Source organism: Macaca mulatta, chromosome 2, assembly GCF_049350105.2.
Source record: "Macaca mulatta isolate MMU2019108-1 chromosome 2, T2T-MMU8v2.0, whole genome shotgun sequence".
Classification (NCBI taxonomy): Eukaryota; Metazoa; Chordata; class Mammalia; order Primates; family Cercopithecidae; genus Macaca; species Macaca mulatta.
This window is the reverse complement of record NC_133407.1, coordinates 33,593,014-33,610,101: the sequence shown is the minus strand read 5'-3', so window position 1 is coordinate 33,610,101 and position 17,088 is coordinate 33,593,014. Positions and strand designations below refer to the sequence as shown.

Here is a 17,088-nt window from a genome sequence, read left to right as displayed (position 1 = left end):
CTAATTATTTCCTATTGCTGAGCCAAGACCTTCCTAAGTTTTCTCCCCATTACTATGTGACTTATATTCTTTTCCAGTCTTGCTGGTGGGAAAAAAAACATGATTCCTAATCCTGTTGAGTAAATGGCACTATTTTAAGAGGGTTCTTTCCCTGGTCTCAGGTAATTCCTTAACATGCATGTGCTGTCAATACTCTTCTGAATAACCCAGGCAGACCCTCTGCAGACCTCTGGGGTTTACTCTCTGTGCAGTTATCCCCCTCTGGTATCCCACTCTGTCAGCTCTCACTGTCTTGGTCCTCCTGTTCTCTCAGCTCTGACTCCTCAGCTCCAGGAGCTCAATGGGCTCCTCCTCAATGCCCTCTTCTTGTACCATGGCCTGAGATCACTCAAGGCTATAAGCCAGAGCACTTGTAGCGTTCATCTGTTTCCCTTCTCTAAAGATTACTGTAAATTTCCTAATGTCCAGTGTCTTAAAAGTTGTTATTTCATATATTTTGTTTGCATTTTCTCTTTTGTTTGTTACAGTTGTGAGGTAAGTCTAACTACTTTACTCCATCTTGGGCAGTTCTAAAAGATGAGAACTGACCATCTTGTTTGAGATGCTTCTTTTCCTTCTTACAAAGGACTAAGAACTGGTCATATATACACCCCATTCTTCCTTTATCACTAAATACATTTATAGTAATTGAACAGGATTTTGCATTGCAGAAACATGTTTGAAATTTATGGGCCTCCTATTCTCCACCAGGAACCCAGGGGCAAACTCTTCTTAGAATTTCTGGTCAAGATTGAGGTCCCTGATTAAACAACCAAACATGAAACTAGAAGTGCAGACCACAGCATATATTTTGTATTCTTTGCACATCACCACCAAAAACACTTCTAGAGTTCTCAGCCATAGCGTGTTAGGAATTGTGAAGATTAATTAAATGAACATTTCAAACTTTTTGGAGTCTGTGATCCTTTTTGGAGTTTTGGAGTTGACTAACCATTACCTGTGATGTTACCGTGATCTCTGTTTTTCAACTACAGCATTTCAGTTTCTTTAAAAAGGCCAACCAACACAGTTTGTTAAACATAAAGAAAAGCATGGCTGGGTGTGGTGGCTCATGCCTGTAGTCTCAACACTTTAGGAGGCTGAGGTGGGAGGATCACTTGAGGCCAGGGGTTCAAAATCAGCCTAGGCAACATAGTGGACCTATCTCTACAGAAAATTTAAAAAATTAGCCCGGCATGGTGGTGTGTGCCTGTAGTCTCAGCTACTCTTGAGAGGCTTAGGCAGGAGGATCGCTTGAACCCAGGAGTTTGAGGCTGCACTGAGCTGTGATCACACCACTGCATTCCAGCCTGGGCAATAGAACAAAATGCTATCTCTAAAAAGAAAGAAAAAGAAAAAGATATTCATAATATTCTAGTAGATTCATAAATATTCTAGTAGAAGCAAAAGGGTTAACTTACCATGTTAGTGAAATATTTTTTTCTGCAAGCCCATACCAGAAATATTACTGTTTTTCCAGTTTTTTCTTTATAAATAAGCAAAATCTCAATCATTTTCTAAAATACCCCTCAGAACTATTTTCTAAAGAGGTATATTTCATCTACAAAATGTCTAAAAATAGGTCCCTTCCCAACTTACAGGACTAGAATGAGAATCTCTGAGGCTAAATGTGGATGATGTACCTTGAAAACTCTAAAATTTAGTCAAACCCAAGGTGTGATTATTCTACTTGGAGAATAATTCATCTTACTTAGGGAGACAAGGTCTTCAAAAATATTTTCTTTCAAGATAATCTGGCAGAAGTGTGGATAAAATATACCCACAGCTCACAATGGTGCTGTGTATTTTCTGGAAATGTCAACCCAGCCAAATTCTCATCTTCAACTCTGTGAAAGAATTTCCTTAGAATGGCAGAGGAAGGGGAACTGACTCACTTTCCTATGGGCAAGATTTGGAAGGAATTAGGGATTCAGCAGAATTTCCAGGGAAGCACCCCCAGAGAGTAGCCTGACTTTGGCCAGTGACTCAAGCCACAACACCAGATGTGCTCCAGTAATGTTAGGGAGAAGCGGGGCTGGAAAGGAAACTTAGAGAAGGGAGGCTCTGAAGGACTTGGGCCATCTGGACTGGGATGAGATATGCTGTGAGGATGCTATGCTGCCTTTCATGGCATTTGTGGGAAATCTCAAGATATGCATGAGTTATCCAGTGGCCTGCTTTGAAATTTGTTCAGGGGACAAAATTAACCATGTGTTCTTCATAGGCAAGCTACATGTACAATTGAGGCTACTTGATGTGTGAGGTTCTGTCCAGATGAACTGTAGCTAGTATTTTCCAAGTTGATTTTTTTTTAATGATTTCCCATGAGATTAGCAGTACTTTCTTTTGGCTTTTCTACTTTCTTAGTATTTAATCAAGCATTTAGTTTGCTTTGGGTCTTGTGCTCAGCTCTATGCTTGTCTTCTTTCATTTAATCTTCCTTGAAGCACTATGAGGGTAGAATAATCATCATTTCCATTTTACAGATGAGCAAACCAAGCCTTGGAAAGGGTGAATGAGTTGGCTAAGAAAGGATGGCTGATAAGTGGTAGAGGCAGGATTTGAACCCAGCTTGGTCTAGCTCCTTCAGAAGAACTGGTCATTAGAGATGAGAGTCTAGCAGAAACATGAAGTGACTCATCAACCAGCTCACTTAAGGCCCTGGGACCTGGTGTGAAAAATGTGCTTCTCAGTCAATGGCTGTTCCTTCTGGCTGAAGCCACCAGAGAATGTTTTCTTCCAAAAGTAAGCAACTACATATGAATTAAATGCAATTTGTAATTTTTCTCTTCTTAGGCATTGTAGAACAGTGATTATCAGCAGAATATTCAGAGTTTGAGTCCTGCCTCTATCATTTGTTAACTTTGTGACCCTGAGTTTTCTCCATGCCTCAGTTTCATTACCTTAAAAATATGGAATAATATACCACAACCTTAAAAGATTTTTGAGAAAATTAAAGTTTGCACCATGCTTTGCATATCCTAATTACTCCACAAATATAATTTTTAGAAAGAAACAAAGAAAAGTCTCAGGCATCTGAAAATCCTTCCCATGACAGTATATTATCCAAACCAGGACTTCTACTGAAAAAAGCAAAGTCAGCTGGTCTAATTTACACACACATGCACAAGTGTACAGATGCTTTCAGAAGTGAGAACTCTCATTCCGTTGTGTTGACACATGCTTAACTTCAAGGAGTAGGCAATCATTCATACACCTCTCCACTTATCACTGCCAGCCTAGGCCCATCACCCCTCCTGTCTGGTAAAGTCACTGGTCAAGTTCTAAAGGCACGAGTTGGGGCAACAAAGGAGGCAGGCACAAATACGTATGTGTCTGATGGATGTCATTGATTTTATGCCTAAGGGAAATGTAGACATATTAAAAATTCTCTTGTTTTGCTGTTTGAAGTCCTTGTCCCTCATTTACCTGAATAAGTAGGGATGACTGTCTTAAAATAGATTTCATCCTTTTCTCCAAAGACTTATAATTCATGTCTTTTTGGCCTAGACTTTTCTAGGTGGCATTTAGATGATAAGAGTGAGTCTTGTGGGTCATTTCCTACTCTGAAACAGTAGTCTGCAGAAAGGGACCAGCACACTGAGAAAAGGCGATGCGTGTCTTAGGAGTCATTTACACCCAAATGACCTGGGATATGGCAGGTTGGTTTTAATGGAGTTATTTATTCTGTGCTCCATGCCTCCAGATGAGTTTATAAGAAGGTTTTTTAAAAAAATTTAAATTTAAAAATAGAATTGTGCCACAAAAACTATGATTACATGATTTAGTGATTTAGTTTATACTCAAATTTGGCCATCGGATATATCTCATTTGTAAATGCAGAAATGACCATCACCAGGCAACATGGCATACGTTGCTAAAAGTCCGTGTTTGTGTGTTGATGGTCATGTTTTTGAATCCTGGCTCTGCCACTCACAGTCTACATGAATTTGTGTGAAGTTCTTAACCTTTACATCAGTGTCTTCATTTGTAAAAGGAAATAATGATAGATTTAATTTAATAAAGATTAAATAAAATCATGTCTATAAAGTGCTTATATGGTGGCTGGCCCATGGTTGCCCTCAATAAGCAGTAGCTTCTGTGACTACTATTATTCCTCATTCGTTGTTCATCAGTCAAGTGATACTATGTATGCAATACTTTGAAAGGTATTGAAAGGAATGAATGTTGATCCCCCAAAGCATGCCACTTTTTAAAAAATTAAACTCAATACATTCTGAATTGAAGTAGTCATTTTTTGCACACACAGAATATACCTGACAGATGACAAGCTTCTTGAAGACAAAGCTTATGTCTGAGTCTTTTTTAAAATCTCCCTAATTTCCCCAAAAAGTCCACTTCAGGGCTTAGTTCAGAACAGGAGCCAAAGACATATTTGTTATATGAAAGAATGTCTGAATAGTTAAGGAAAAATCCATGCAAAAATTTAAGAGTCTTTTCATATAGTAAGCCCTCTATGAGGGCTGCCATCATCCAACTAACTTGCCATCACCACTACCACCACAGCCATCACCATCACCACCACTCTACCACTCCACCATCATATCTTCCTTCCATCACCAGTACCACCACCACCACACCACTGCCATCATTACCATTACTATTACCTCCTCACTATCACCATCATCACTACCACCATCACCACCACCCCACCTTCATACTTTTATCTCCATCACCATCAATATTATCACCACCACCATCCCTACCACCCACCTCAACCACAACCATCAGCAACAGCAAACATCTTCACTACCATCATCTTTGCTACTACCATGACCAGCACCAATGCTATCATCACCACCGCCTCCATCACCATCACCACCATCATCACCTACTTAATACTTCAAGTACCCAGTTTTTATTCCATTAGAAAGGGTCACATAACATAAAATGCCACCAACACTCTAGAACATTCATTAGTTGCAACAAATGATTGCACAAAACATACAGAAGCAATGTCAGTGTATGTCTGAATTCAGATAGTCCGCTTATTCTGAACCCTCAGTTTACATGCGTCTTGTTCACATGTGAAACTTTCATGGAAGACAACCAAAACTATAATGACAATATTAATGACAAATTGCCAAGCAAAAGGAAGTTTAGCCATCTCAGTTTACAGCTTAAAAGGAAGTAATGGGAGACTCAGTTTATTCTACAAAGAGCAATATGATGGTTAAGATTTCTTAATTATTTCATAAAACATGTTATTAAAATCCAGACATTACTACAATTCTGCTGCTGATTTCTTATTTGAAAAGTGTACCGATAGGAAAGCAGAACATTCAGCTGATGTTCTTTGGATGACTCAGAAGCCAATACTGCTGCATTTTATTCCAGTGCAGATTTAAATTTAGCCCAAGTAAAAATATACATTCAAGTTTGATACATGACAGCAAAAATTAGAAGCAATCCAAGTGTTCAAAAAAAGTAAATGGTCAAATACATGCATTCATTCCTCAAAAGGAACATTTTGAGAACATTTAAAAAATCAGTATGAAGCTTACAGCAATATAGAAAATGTTGTGACATAATATCATGTGAAAAGCAGGATATGCAATTAAATAAAACTGTAAACCTATATGCCTGTGGAAAAACAAAAGAACGTATTATGCATTAAAAATAACTCAATTTGCTAAATTGTTTGATTTGAAACTTGGTATTTGAATTTTATATGGTATAATAGTACTTTTATCATTTGTAAAAAATATATAGTAGAATCTTGGACATGTAATGAGGGAACAGTGGACAGGGTGTAGCAGTAGAGAGCCTGTCTAGTGAGTCTGTCAGTTCCACAAACTTGGGGGCATGAGGTTTCTTCTAAAACACTTCCCTTAAGAGTGACTTGATAGTTCATTGTTCTGAGGGGCTGTCCTGTGCATTGGAGAATGTTTAGCAATGACCTCTATTCACTAGATGCCAGTGGGGTCCTCCAATTATGACAACAAAAAATGTCTCCAGACGTTGCAATATGTCCCCTTGTGTGGGGTAGGGTAGAGCTACTCCCAGGTGAGTTTTTGCCAGGTCATCACTAATACCCTTCCAGTTCTATTATCCTAGGAGTAATTCAAAGCAAAAAATATATATATATTGGCTCTAAACACAAAACAATTTATAAATCAGAATAAGAGTATAGTTAGAAAAATTAAACAGAAAAACAAAACCTGTGTAAATTCCCTTAAGCATAACTCCAGCCTAGTCTGAAGCAGCAAGTGTTGCTTCTCATTTCTTAATGAGCTCATTGAAAAGAACATCAGTTGAAGTTATCCTAAGGCCTGGGGCTGCTTAAAGCTAGGAGCAGGCCCTAGGCTGAGTTTGGGTTGGTATTTAAAATGCATTACAAATTATCCTGTTTTTTAATTATGAAAGTAGATTAGCTGTATCTTAAGTACTGGTTAATACAGCATTTAAAAAACATTTCACAAGAAAACATCTGCAAGCATAATACAGCATCTCTGACGAAAGTGCTAGTTTACCAGTGGGTCAATAGTTGCAATTTAATTAGAATTAAACAACCCATTTTAAAGTTACATAACGTCAAAGAACAAAGTGCATTTTGTGGCAAGAAATTAGAAGGGACTGCATGTTGCAAGGGATTTTTACATTGCAGATGTTATGTTCAAAAAGCCTGTTAGTATCTCTAGATAATCTCTACATATTTAGATCTTAAATGTGTTTTGTCAGATAGATGTTGGATGGATAGATGGATGTAATGTGTTTTGTCAGATAGATGTTGGATGGATAGATGGATGGATGTTCTTGAATAAGATAAAATTATAATCTACTTCACGTGGAACTCTTTAGCAACACAAATTCTCATTTCTACTCTGTGATTCTAGATACCCAATTGTTTTCAGCTCCATTGAGAGCACAGATTAAATCTGGCACACCAAAATGTTCAAACGTGCAGTGACCCATAAACTTCTGCCAACATCAGAATCACCTGAGCTTCTTGTTAAACCCCAGATTGTGAGTCCTGCTCCCAGAATGTCTGATTCAGTAGTCCAGGACAAGTGCTGAGAATCTGTGTTTCTAATGAGTTCCCAGGTGATGCTGATGCTGCTTGTGTAGGAACAACTCTTTGAGAACCACTGACATAGTTGATCTCAAGCTTGAGGGCATACAAATATTACCCATAGTGGTTATAAAGTTTGTAGCGTTCTCCTCCTCGTTCACACTCCTAAATATGAAACAGTAGTTATCAGGAGGGCTTAGGAATCTGTGCTTACAATGAACTTCCAGGTAATTCTGATATGGGTTGTCCTTGGGCTGCTGTAAGTAAAAGGAGGGCCAAGAAAGGTGATAGAATTGAAGATGATTTCAATTCAAACCAGAGCAGATGGGGAGAAACAGAGAAAGAGGCATAGGTAAGAAGATAGTCAGTGATTGTGCTTCTTTTGAAAGAGGGCGATGCACAACTCATTGCCAGCTCACAGGACTCTGGGTACTACAAATTTCTTAAATGGTTAAGATTCCTGACTTTTCCCAGCCTTTCAGTTCAAGGGCAGACAGATCAGCCATCAGCCAAAAGAATTAGATTATGAATGGGTAACAAACACAGCATATGGAGGTGCTTGTGAAACTTACCAACCTTTTATTTGTGCCATACATCTGGAACTTATCAAAACTCATTTCTGAGTGACTGAATAAAATATCTGAACTACAACTCACTCTACAGGACAGCACACTATACAGGAAGATCTCGGCAGTTTTTGGCAACTGGCTAAAGATGATTGAAAGAAAGAAAGAAAAGAATAGCACAAAGTTCCTAGAAAACACTTATGATCTTAGACTCACATTTATTTTAAAGGATTAAAAAATACACATTATCCTTCTGTCTGAAACACTCAGTGTTGCCAGGCTATCCCAACCTGACGTAATCATCCCCAGAACTCTCAGCATACTTCAACTCACTGCAGGAGAAACTGGGTGCAGTAGGATTTACATTTTTTTCCTTGCTAGAGCTATGAACAATTATTTCTTCAGCCAAATGGGACCTTACACTAACTATACATATCTTGATTCTCAGAGAGCTGAAAAAAACCAATGAAAAGTCTTTCTTTTATACTGAACATCAGTCATTAACAATGGCTGCAGAGATGCCCTTCTTTCCTTCCTTCCTTTCATATCCAGTCATATGTGTCTTTCCTGAAAATGTTCATGCTTCTAAATTCCTAGACTCTGGAATGCTTAGCTCTAACAAAGCTATCACAAATGACAATTTGATACTCTAACCCTCTGCCAAAACACCTCTTCTTCTCTTTTTTCCCCCTTTTTAAACCAAACCATAACAAATTCTTGTGCCTTGAAGGCTACTGTAATTTGCTATTCATTAAAATGAACATGCACAATTAATATCCATTAAAAGGTACAAATCTTTAATTTTCTTCTTTAGTCTGTGTCTACAAGAAAATAAAAAAAGTTTTAACTAAAAAAAATACACATTTGAATGTCTTAATGCCATGGTACTACATATATCTAGTTTTACTGCATCACTTTTTTTTTGAGCTAAGGTGCCTATTTTTCAACTAATGATTGTCTTTTTTATCCTTAATTGTAGCTTGTACAAAGGTAAGTTTAGCTGTTTTAAAGATAAGGTTCAAATATCTATATTTTAGAAATAATTGTGGGGATGTAAGTGTTAAACCCAAGAAAAAAATTTTATCTGGGGAAGCTACTAAGAATATTATAGTACAAAATTGGCCCCTTTTTCTCTTGTACCTACCTATTCTAACTACCATATGATACTTTTGGAACAATGCTTAAAATACTGACATTCTGCCAAATAAGCATTTTAGAAGATTCCAGATGCATAGGTGGAATGGCTAAATAGTCTCTTTGGAATTAAAAATAAATGTATTTTTAATTTATGTGGGTATAGAGTGGGTGTGTGTATTTATGGGGTACATGTTTTGATACAGGCATGCAATGCATAATAATCACATCATGGAGAATGGGGTACCTCATTCTCATCATGGAATGATGAGAATCATCATTTATCTTTTGCATTACACAACTGAATTACACTCTTTGGTTATTTTTAAATTTTTTAAAAATTATTGACTATAGTTACCCTGTTGTGCTATCAAATAGTAGTTCTTCCTTTTTCTTTCCTTTTTCTCTACCCATTAACCATTCCTACCTCCGGTCACACTTTTTAATGAAAGTACAGACATATTCCTTTGTATCTGATTTGTTTGAAATTATTACATTTTTACAAAAGTTATTGCTTTGCCATTAAAATGTATAGAGTAGGCATCAAGGGAGTTTATGCTGTATCATTTCTGGGTATCACAAAAATAAAACATACTTTCTCATATTATCACAAATTCTGGAACACTGGCCAGGTCAACTTTTAAAAGTCATTTTAAAGAGAATTGCTTGAACCCGGGACGCGGAGGTTGCGGTAAGCCAAGATTGTGCCATTGCACTCCAGCCTGAGCAACAAGAATGAAACTCCATCTCCCCCACCAAAAAAAAAGGTCATTTTAATCCCTCCTTTGTTCTGATGTTCACTATACTGCTTCCTTCTATATCATACTAACCTTCTAAACTGTGGATTCTAGAGAAATATTAAGCTTGGTGAGAATATCAGCGACATTTCTGAGAGGTTCTATCAGTGATCTCCCTAGCAGTGCCTGTCACCATTCAATTTCAATAAAAGTAGAAGTTGTATCTACCATAATGAACTTTAAAAAAAGTTGCTTTAGATACCAGCCTTAATTTATTTGATTTTCTACCAGTGTTAAAAGATGAGGATCCTGGCTATTTAAACATTTCCATCATGACTTTTCATTTTCTTACCAGAAGTGAGACTTGCAATTTCTGCAGATTTTTTATCTTTTTCATAATTGATCATTAATTTTTGTGGCTCAAACATTTGGCTTTGAAGGTAAACCAAATAGTCACTTCCATTGTCCTCTATCTTTACAAAAGATGATTCTCTCCCAAAATTTAATTCTTGGCCAATGAAGTCATTCTCTCCTGAAAAATCCTCTTGTAGCTCAGTAGTAAATCTAGAGAAAAAGAAAAAAAACAACTTTAGTTGAGTCTAGATAACTTTAGAGAAGGAGGCAAATAAAAAATCCTAACATTTAACATAGTTATTTAATTATCTCCTTAAAAAACCAGTTGGATGGTGAAAATATAAATCCATTTCAATCAAATAATTCACTGAGATTCATTACACATACTATTTTTTAAAACTCTGATAAAATTTTCTACTTATTCTATCTTTTCTTACATCTGTTTAGAGGCTATTAAATACTACTTTGGAATAACCAAGTTTGATTTGTGCGGAGTTTTATTGTTTGTTTTCTTTTGAGACAGGGACTCACTCTTTTGAGACAGGGTCACCCAGGCTGGAGTGTAGCGGTGCAATCACAGCTCACCGCAGCCTCAACCTCCTGGGCTCTAGCAATCTTCCCACCTCAGCCTCCTGAGTAGCTGGGACCATAGATGCATGCCACCATGACGGGCTAATTTTTAATTTTTGTAGAGATTGGGTCGTGCTGTGTTGCCCAGGCTAGTCTCGAACTCCTGGGCTCAAGTGATCCTCCCTCCTCAGCCTCCCAAACTGCTGAGATTACAGGTGTGAGCCACCATGTCCAGCATGTACAGAGTTTTAGATAAGTGAAAAGAAACTCACAAGCATTTGGAACAATCATATTATATCTCAGATTGATACCAATCACCATGGAAAATGCAGAAAAAACTTGATCTACCAAGCACTGCTGTGAGAAAGTAAGATTATATAAAACATAACACATATCAGTGCCTCTTAAAATAGTGTCTACATTTATAATCATAGCAGTTTAAGAGTTCTCTGTGATAATTTGAGAATTTTGTGTTTTTATTTGGTTGATGATATAAAACATATTCAATAGAAGTTTATTCTTGATTATGCAATTTTATGTAATTTCAATGTCTGTGTTTGCATTTGCATTTGATACTGTTTGGCACCCAGTAATACGACTTTAACTGTTGAGAGTTAATGAGGAGAGGAAGCAAAGTCAGATGTAATATGTAAATAATACGTTCACACCAAGAGAAAATCAAATGATATCACGTGTGATGGCACACTGTGTGAATAATCTTGCAGTAGTGCAGGTGAAGATACGTGGTGGGGAATCATGTCATCACGTAACAGAGTAGGCAAGCTGCATGTTGATGTTCTTCTGCAGCATGCACCATATTTTATATATTTTACCAACATCTACCATTTTTTTGGTTTTTAAAAATTCCAGTTTGACAAAGAAGAATTATTCATTGCATTAAGTTAGTCTTGAAAATTTTTGTCTCACTGAGTTTGTCTGGATTTGATGTATTAACTTGTTTTGGTTTAACAGCTGCATAAGAACTATAAGTGTATAACATTTGCAGCTAGATTTGTGTTTGTAAATGTATAAATAACATTATAATATTTTGTCTGCTGTCCCATAGAATTGGTTTTGCTTGTAAATGACTTTATGATTTATTCAAGGTTGGGAAACACCGCTTCACATAAGATCAGTGCCACATTGTCCTTCAGAAGGTGTTGGCTGCTAGACGCTTCCCTGCATAATTACCAAGTAAATGAAATATGACATTGGAGGAACATGTGCTTGCATGAATTCTGGAGAACTCACCTTTCCATTTTGCTCCTGGGTGTATCAAAGAGACCTTATCTGTTCTGAGAAGCTCTTTTACTTAACTGCAATTTGAGACCATGGGGTGATTGTGGGTCCAAACCTGGGCCTAAACAGGGGTCTAAACCTGGGTCTAAACAGGGTCTCAGGGATCTAAGCTCGATGAAGCACATAGAAAAGAAGAGAGCAACTAAGATGGGCCACTTTCACTCAGTTTCAGAGCAAAGATTCCTTCAGATTAATTAGTTATATTTTTATTTAGGATACAATATCAAGGAACATTATATACACGATTATATTGTAGAGTCTTTTATGCTAACTTTTGGGGATGAAACATGAATCATATGTAGCCTCCGACTTCAGCAAGACAAGACCCTGGGTAGACCGTAATAAGTGCCTCAGCAGTGCAAAAAAAAAAAAAAAAGACTATGGGTTTTGATGGGGAGTAAACATTGGTTTCAAACACAAGACAGCTTCAATCTGGGTCATGAAAGATGGCTAGGGTTTCACCGAAAGGAGCAAGAGTCCCAGGCAGTGTGAAATGGGATAATTCCACACAAGGCAGGTAAGAGTTCAGTGTGACCAGAACTCATGGTTGGGAGAAATAAGAAGTGAGGTTGAGGTGGATTGAGGATAAATTGTGGGTTCTATTCTGGGGTAAGTTTCAATATAGGAATTTCTGAAGAAACCATGAATTTAAAGGCAAAATTGTAATAAAGCTTATGATGTTATAAAAACATCAAATTGGAAATCATACCTGATATGTAATTTCAGCTACGGAAAATAGAATGCATAAAAAGTCTACTTCGGTGACCTTGTTAGCATACTCAACCTAATAAAGTGTTATTAACCAGTTATACTCCCATCAGTCAATTAACAGTCACTTGTAAATATAAGAGCTTTCTAACTCACTGGAAACCATCATTTCGATCATTCTCTCCTAAATTGATGAGACTACAGGCATCCTCAAGCATCGGTGGTGGGTACTGATTGAATCCCCCTATTCAGAGAACAAAGTTACTCACTGGAAACCATCATTTCGATCATTCTCTCCTAAATTGATGAGACTACAGGCATCCTCAAGCATCGGTGGTGGGTACTGATTGAATCCCCCTATTGAGAGAACAAAGTTATAGTTAGATTTTAAAACTGCAAATGATGTTTCCTAGGTAAAGATAATCCCAACAGGAATCCTCCTGAAGCAATTAATGTCACTAACATATTTCAGCAAAATTTGGCTGGGGTGAAAACAGAAAATAGCAGTTAGCAATAGCACTCAAAATTTGATTTCAGAGTGTTTTAGCAGCCAAAGGATTACCAGAATCATGGAAACAGACTTCCTCAAATTGTTCATCTAAGGGCTAGTTGTGATGCAGGGACACATGATTTTCACATGCTCAGGCTAACATAATCTAAGAGATACTCTATTCTGGTTCATCAAAGGTTTTTCACCCAGACTTATGCTAACAGATCAAACAGAGACAAGGTAATGTTTCATTACATGATACTGATATCATTTCTGTGCTTCTGCACCCATTAACACTGATTCCTATGAGGAAAAGAATCACAGACAAGATTTTACCTTACTTAAATAACATGCCTATTTATCCCCTTCCTGATGTTGTTCTATACATTTTGGAATATTGAGAAGTATGTTACCCTGCCCCATTCAGGAAAATAAAAGATTTTAAGGAAGGCCTTCAGCCACTGAATGATCCAAGGTTCTATGAAAATATCTCAGATAATGTCTGTAGTTTTATAATAATCACATTTTCAAATTCTAAGATGAGCATTTTTTTCCTTTTTTCTACTTCTTTAAAATGAAAATGCATCTCTGATTAATTGCATCTGACACTTACTGTTGGGTGGGCAGGAATTGTGATGCAGTGGTCATTGCCTGTGTAAGTGGGAAGAGCAAACATGCCAGCACCAAAACTTGTAGAACTGGGGACAGCAGTTTGAAAACATTCCCATAAATACCAGCAGAGGAGTCTTTTCACTCCTACAAACCAAGTGGTTGTGGGAAGGCAGTGAACTGGGTGTGTTTAACACTTCCCAGGTGAAAGTCAAAAGTAGGCTACCTCTACATAATTGCAAAGCCACTTAACAGTCCAACATGACCAGCTTTGAGTTGTTTTATAGTCTTTTAAAATGTTGCATTATCATCTATCTTAATGGCACAAAGAACAATACTGCATAGAAAAAAAATGGATACCAATGACTCTGAGCCAAGAAGTAGCTCACAAGAGTCAAATTCTGAATAAGAAGTTGCTTTAGGAATGCCTTAACCTGCCTATTCCACATAGATTTTCTTTTTATGCATGCACAGGAGTGATATATTTACTATACATCCAAAAGAACTCTTTCAATTGCTGTAAAATAAAATGCTCTAATAGGAAAGTTGGTATCAAAATTTAATTGGAAACTTTTTTTCCTTTACATTATACAATTGAGGGCATCTTAGATTTAAAGAAATAACAGTGTTCCCAAGAGGGCAACTATTGGATTCTTTAATTGAATATGAATCACAGGAGAAAGGTGGAGCTCTCCTTGCAATGAAAAGTGAACGCTCAAGACATTATCACTGTGGTGTTGTTGGGAAATCCTTTGAATAGCAAGGAAACTGGGATTGTACAGTGGTAGAATTGATTCCAGCCAAGTTTACTTCTAAAACTGTCAGATTTCCAGAAAGGAAAGGTTCAGCTCTGATTCTGTGGGATCTTATGGAGAAGGGTTTCTCAACCTCAGTGCTATTGCTATTGACATTTGGGGATGTATTATTCTTTGTTGTGGTGGGGAGTCTGTCCTGTGAATTGTGGGATGTTTAGCAATATCCCTGACCTCTATTTACTTGATACTAGTAGCATCCCCAAGTTGTGACCGCCAAATAATGCCTCCAGATATTTCCAAATGTCCCCTGGGGCAAATTGTGCCGTATTGAAACAATTGCTCTAGAAGAGTGTTTTCCCAAACCGTCTGTGGTAGAGGACAAGGTATTCTCATTTCTAGTTCTTTGCAGACTGATGCTTTCGGTCTAAATCCTGTTCAATGAGACAGAGTCCACTGGTCATGCAACTGTATGCCACAGCAATCAATGTCAAATTGCCTTAAAAGTTTCTAGATGTTTACTCTCAATCTGTGTATTTATTTCTTCACACATCAACTTGTAACCTGGCACTCATCCAATGAGTAACCCTTCGTAGTGCACTGGCCTAGAGCCATGCTATTCAAAGTGTGATCCATGAACCAGCAGCATTGACATTACTGCGGTACCTGTTAGAAATGTAGAATCTCAGGCTTCACCCTAGACATCCTCAGGAAGAACATCCTGCATTTTAACAAGGTTATTAGGTGATGTGTTTGCCCAGGACTCTGCTATCTTCACATTCTCACACAGGTCTCCAAGGTGTACCAAAGTTGGAAATAAAACAGGTATAGCAAGTGAAATTTTTACTTGAATATTCTTCTGGAAATCACCTAACTGCTGCCAGAACTTCTTGAGCAAATGTGACTCATAAGCCCTCTAGTCACTCTGTGACTTTCTAGTGCTGAGAGTTTGGCTAACAGACATACTATGATAAAAACAGGCCTCAGGCCTCGCCATTTTGTGACCAGGATATAAACAGGGTATAACCAGCAAATGATTCATTCCTGGCCCCATCTCACCACACCATCTAATTCATAAATTATGTTTAGATTAGCTATAGACACAAAAATAGGTTATCAATACTATAATAGTAACAAACACTAGCTTATTAAAACAAAGAAAAACAATGAAATAATAACTTACACCTGACTGAGTATAAAAATGGCTTTAAGAACTTCAGAATATAATTCAGATCTGGTTTATGTATTCTCCCAAGCTGTATCAGGTGCTGATCAAGTGGGTAGCTGGCTAACTCCTCCACGTCATCCTTACATGTAGGGCCCAGAGAAATCACAAATATGACGTAGCCTTGACACTTAGCCCTCAAAGCCATCATTTTTACAAATTCTTTTCTCTCATAATTTTCTCCAGCTGAGACCACAAAGATGACCTTGTGTTTTCTTAGATAGGGTGTTCCTGGAAAGAGATTTTCAGTGGTCCACATTAGGGCATCACCAATTGTGGCTTCTCCATTTAGCTGTTGGAAGGAAGTCTGGATGTGATTCTTCATTAGGAGTTGGTTGTTATAAGTGGTAAAATCAAACTCTGTTTTTACTGTACCCATCTTTGTCCTGGAACTTTCCCAAGGAGAATAGCTCAATAAGGCAATCCTATCACCAAAGTCTGAGATTAAAGGGTCTGAAGCAATGTTGAAGTTGTCAATCACTGAGCTCACCAAGGCTTTCACAGCCTTAAACTCATCCTTTGCTATATTCTGAGAATTGTCTATGAGGAAGGCTACATCCATGTATGAATCTTCAGGTAAGAAAGCCTCTTGAATGCAAGCATTTGGAAAACATTTATCTGAAAACACACAGAGAGACACATCATTGGTTCAACACTGACCCAACAGGACACTTGTTTGAGATCTTCAAGTGATTCAGTGACTAATTATAAAGAATTATAATTTGATCAATACGTCTTTGATCTCACATAATTTAAATTAATGAGAAATTTTCAATGTCCCAGTACTTTTCCAGGCACTAGCAGACAATAAGGGAAGGGCTTTGTTGAAAGCAGATGTAAGTAGCACATATACCTGCAGTGTACAAGTCATGTCCAAACTCATTTAGAAAATATTTTTGATATTTTAGAGACTTCTGATATAAACTACCCAATCATCCCCAAGAAATGCTACATTGGTTGGGATAATTTTCTAAACCAATTTTCACATTGTATGGAAACTCCAAACATTCCAGAGATTGAAACCATGACATATGGTATTGAAAAACTAGAAAACTGAAAATAGAACCTATGATTAAAAATAGAAATCTCTGGATAAAGCCACATTCAGTAACTCATCTAGAAGGCATTTAAGCTCTTCAGCACAGTCAATTCTCTTCATTGGTCTTACCATAGCAAAGTGTACAGCGCCGAAGTCTTTCTAATGTTTGATTTTCCCCATTTGGAGGGACCGGAATCACCTGAAATGTTCCAGTGTTGTCAAACTGCATTGGAAAAGAAGTGAATGCATGTTTGCTCATTGTGTTAGTCACTATTAGGAAACCACTGTGCAGTCACTTTAAGGATTAGTTTAAAATACACCCAACTAATCACTATTACCTTGCATTATAGCTCCTTGTTCCATTCAGTGCATGTTCACACACACACACACACACACACACACACACAATCCCCTGCTTATCCTAAACAAAACACAAAAAGTATCTATAGAAAAAGTATCATCATCCCTAGATTATGATGAGAAAACTGCCATGAGATAACCTGACCAGATTCACTCACTGGGGCAAGTATTAA

General features: G+C 37.4%; 1 protein-coding gene across 1 annotated transcript in view; it reads right to left on the bottom strand.

Moving 5' to 3' along the window:
* Nucleotides 1–17,088, bottom strand: part of COL6A5 (collagen type VI alpha 5 chain) — a 125,061-nt gene that overhangs the window by 19,290 nt on the left and 88,683 nt on the right. The window contains exons 34-37 of the mRNA XM_015132208.3: nt 16,685–16,778; nt 15,475–16,134; nt 12,710–12,797; nt 9,862–10,073 (exon numbers count right to left, since the gene is read on the bottom strand). Of these exons, the coding sequence (XP_014987694.3) occupies nt 9,862–10,073; nt 12,710–12,797; nt 15,475–16,134; nt 16,685–16,778 (1,054 nt within the window). The remainder of the gene's footprint in view (nt 1–9,861; nt 10,074–12,709; nt 12,798–15,474; nt 16,135–16,684; nt 16,779–17,088) is intronic.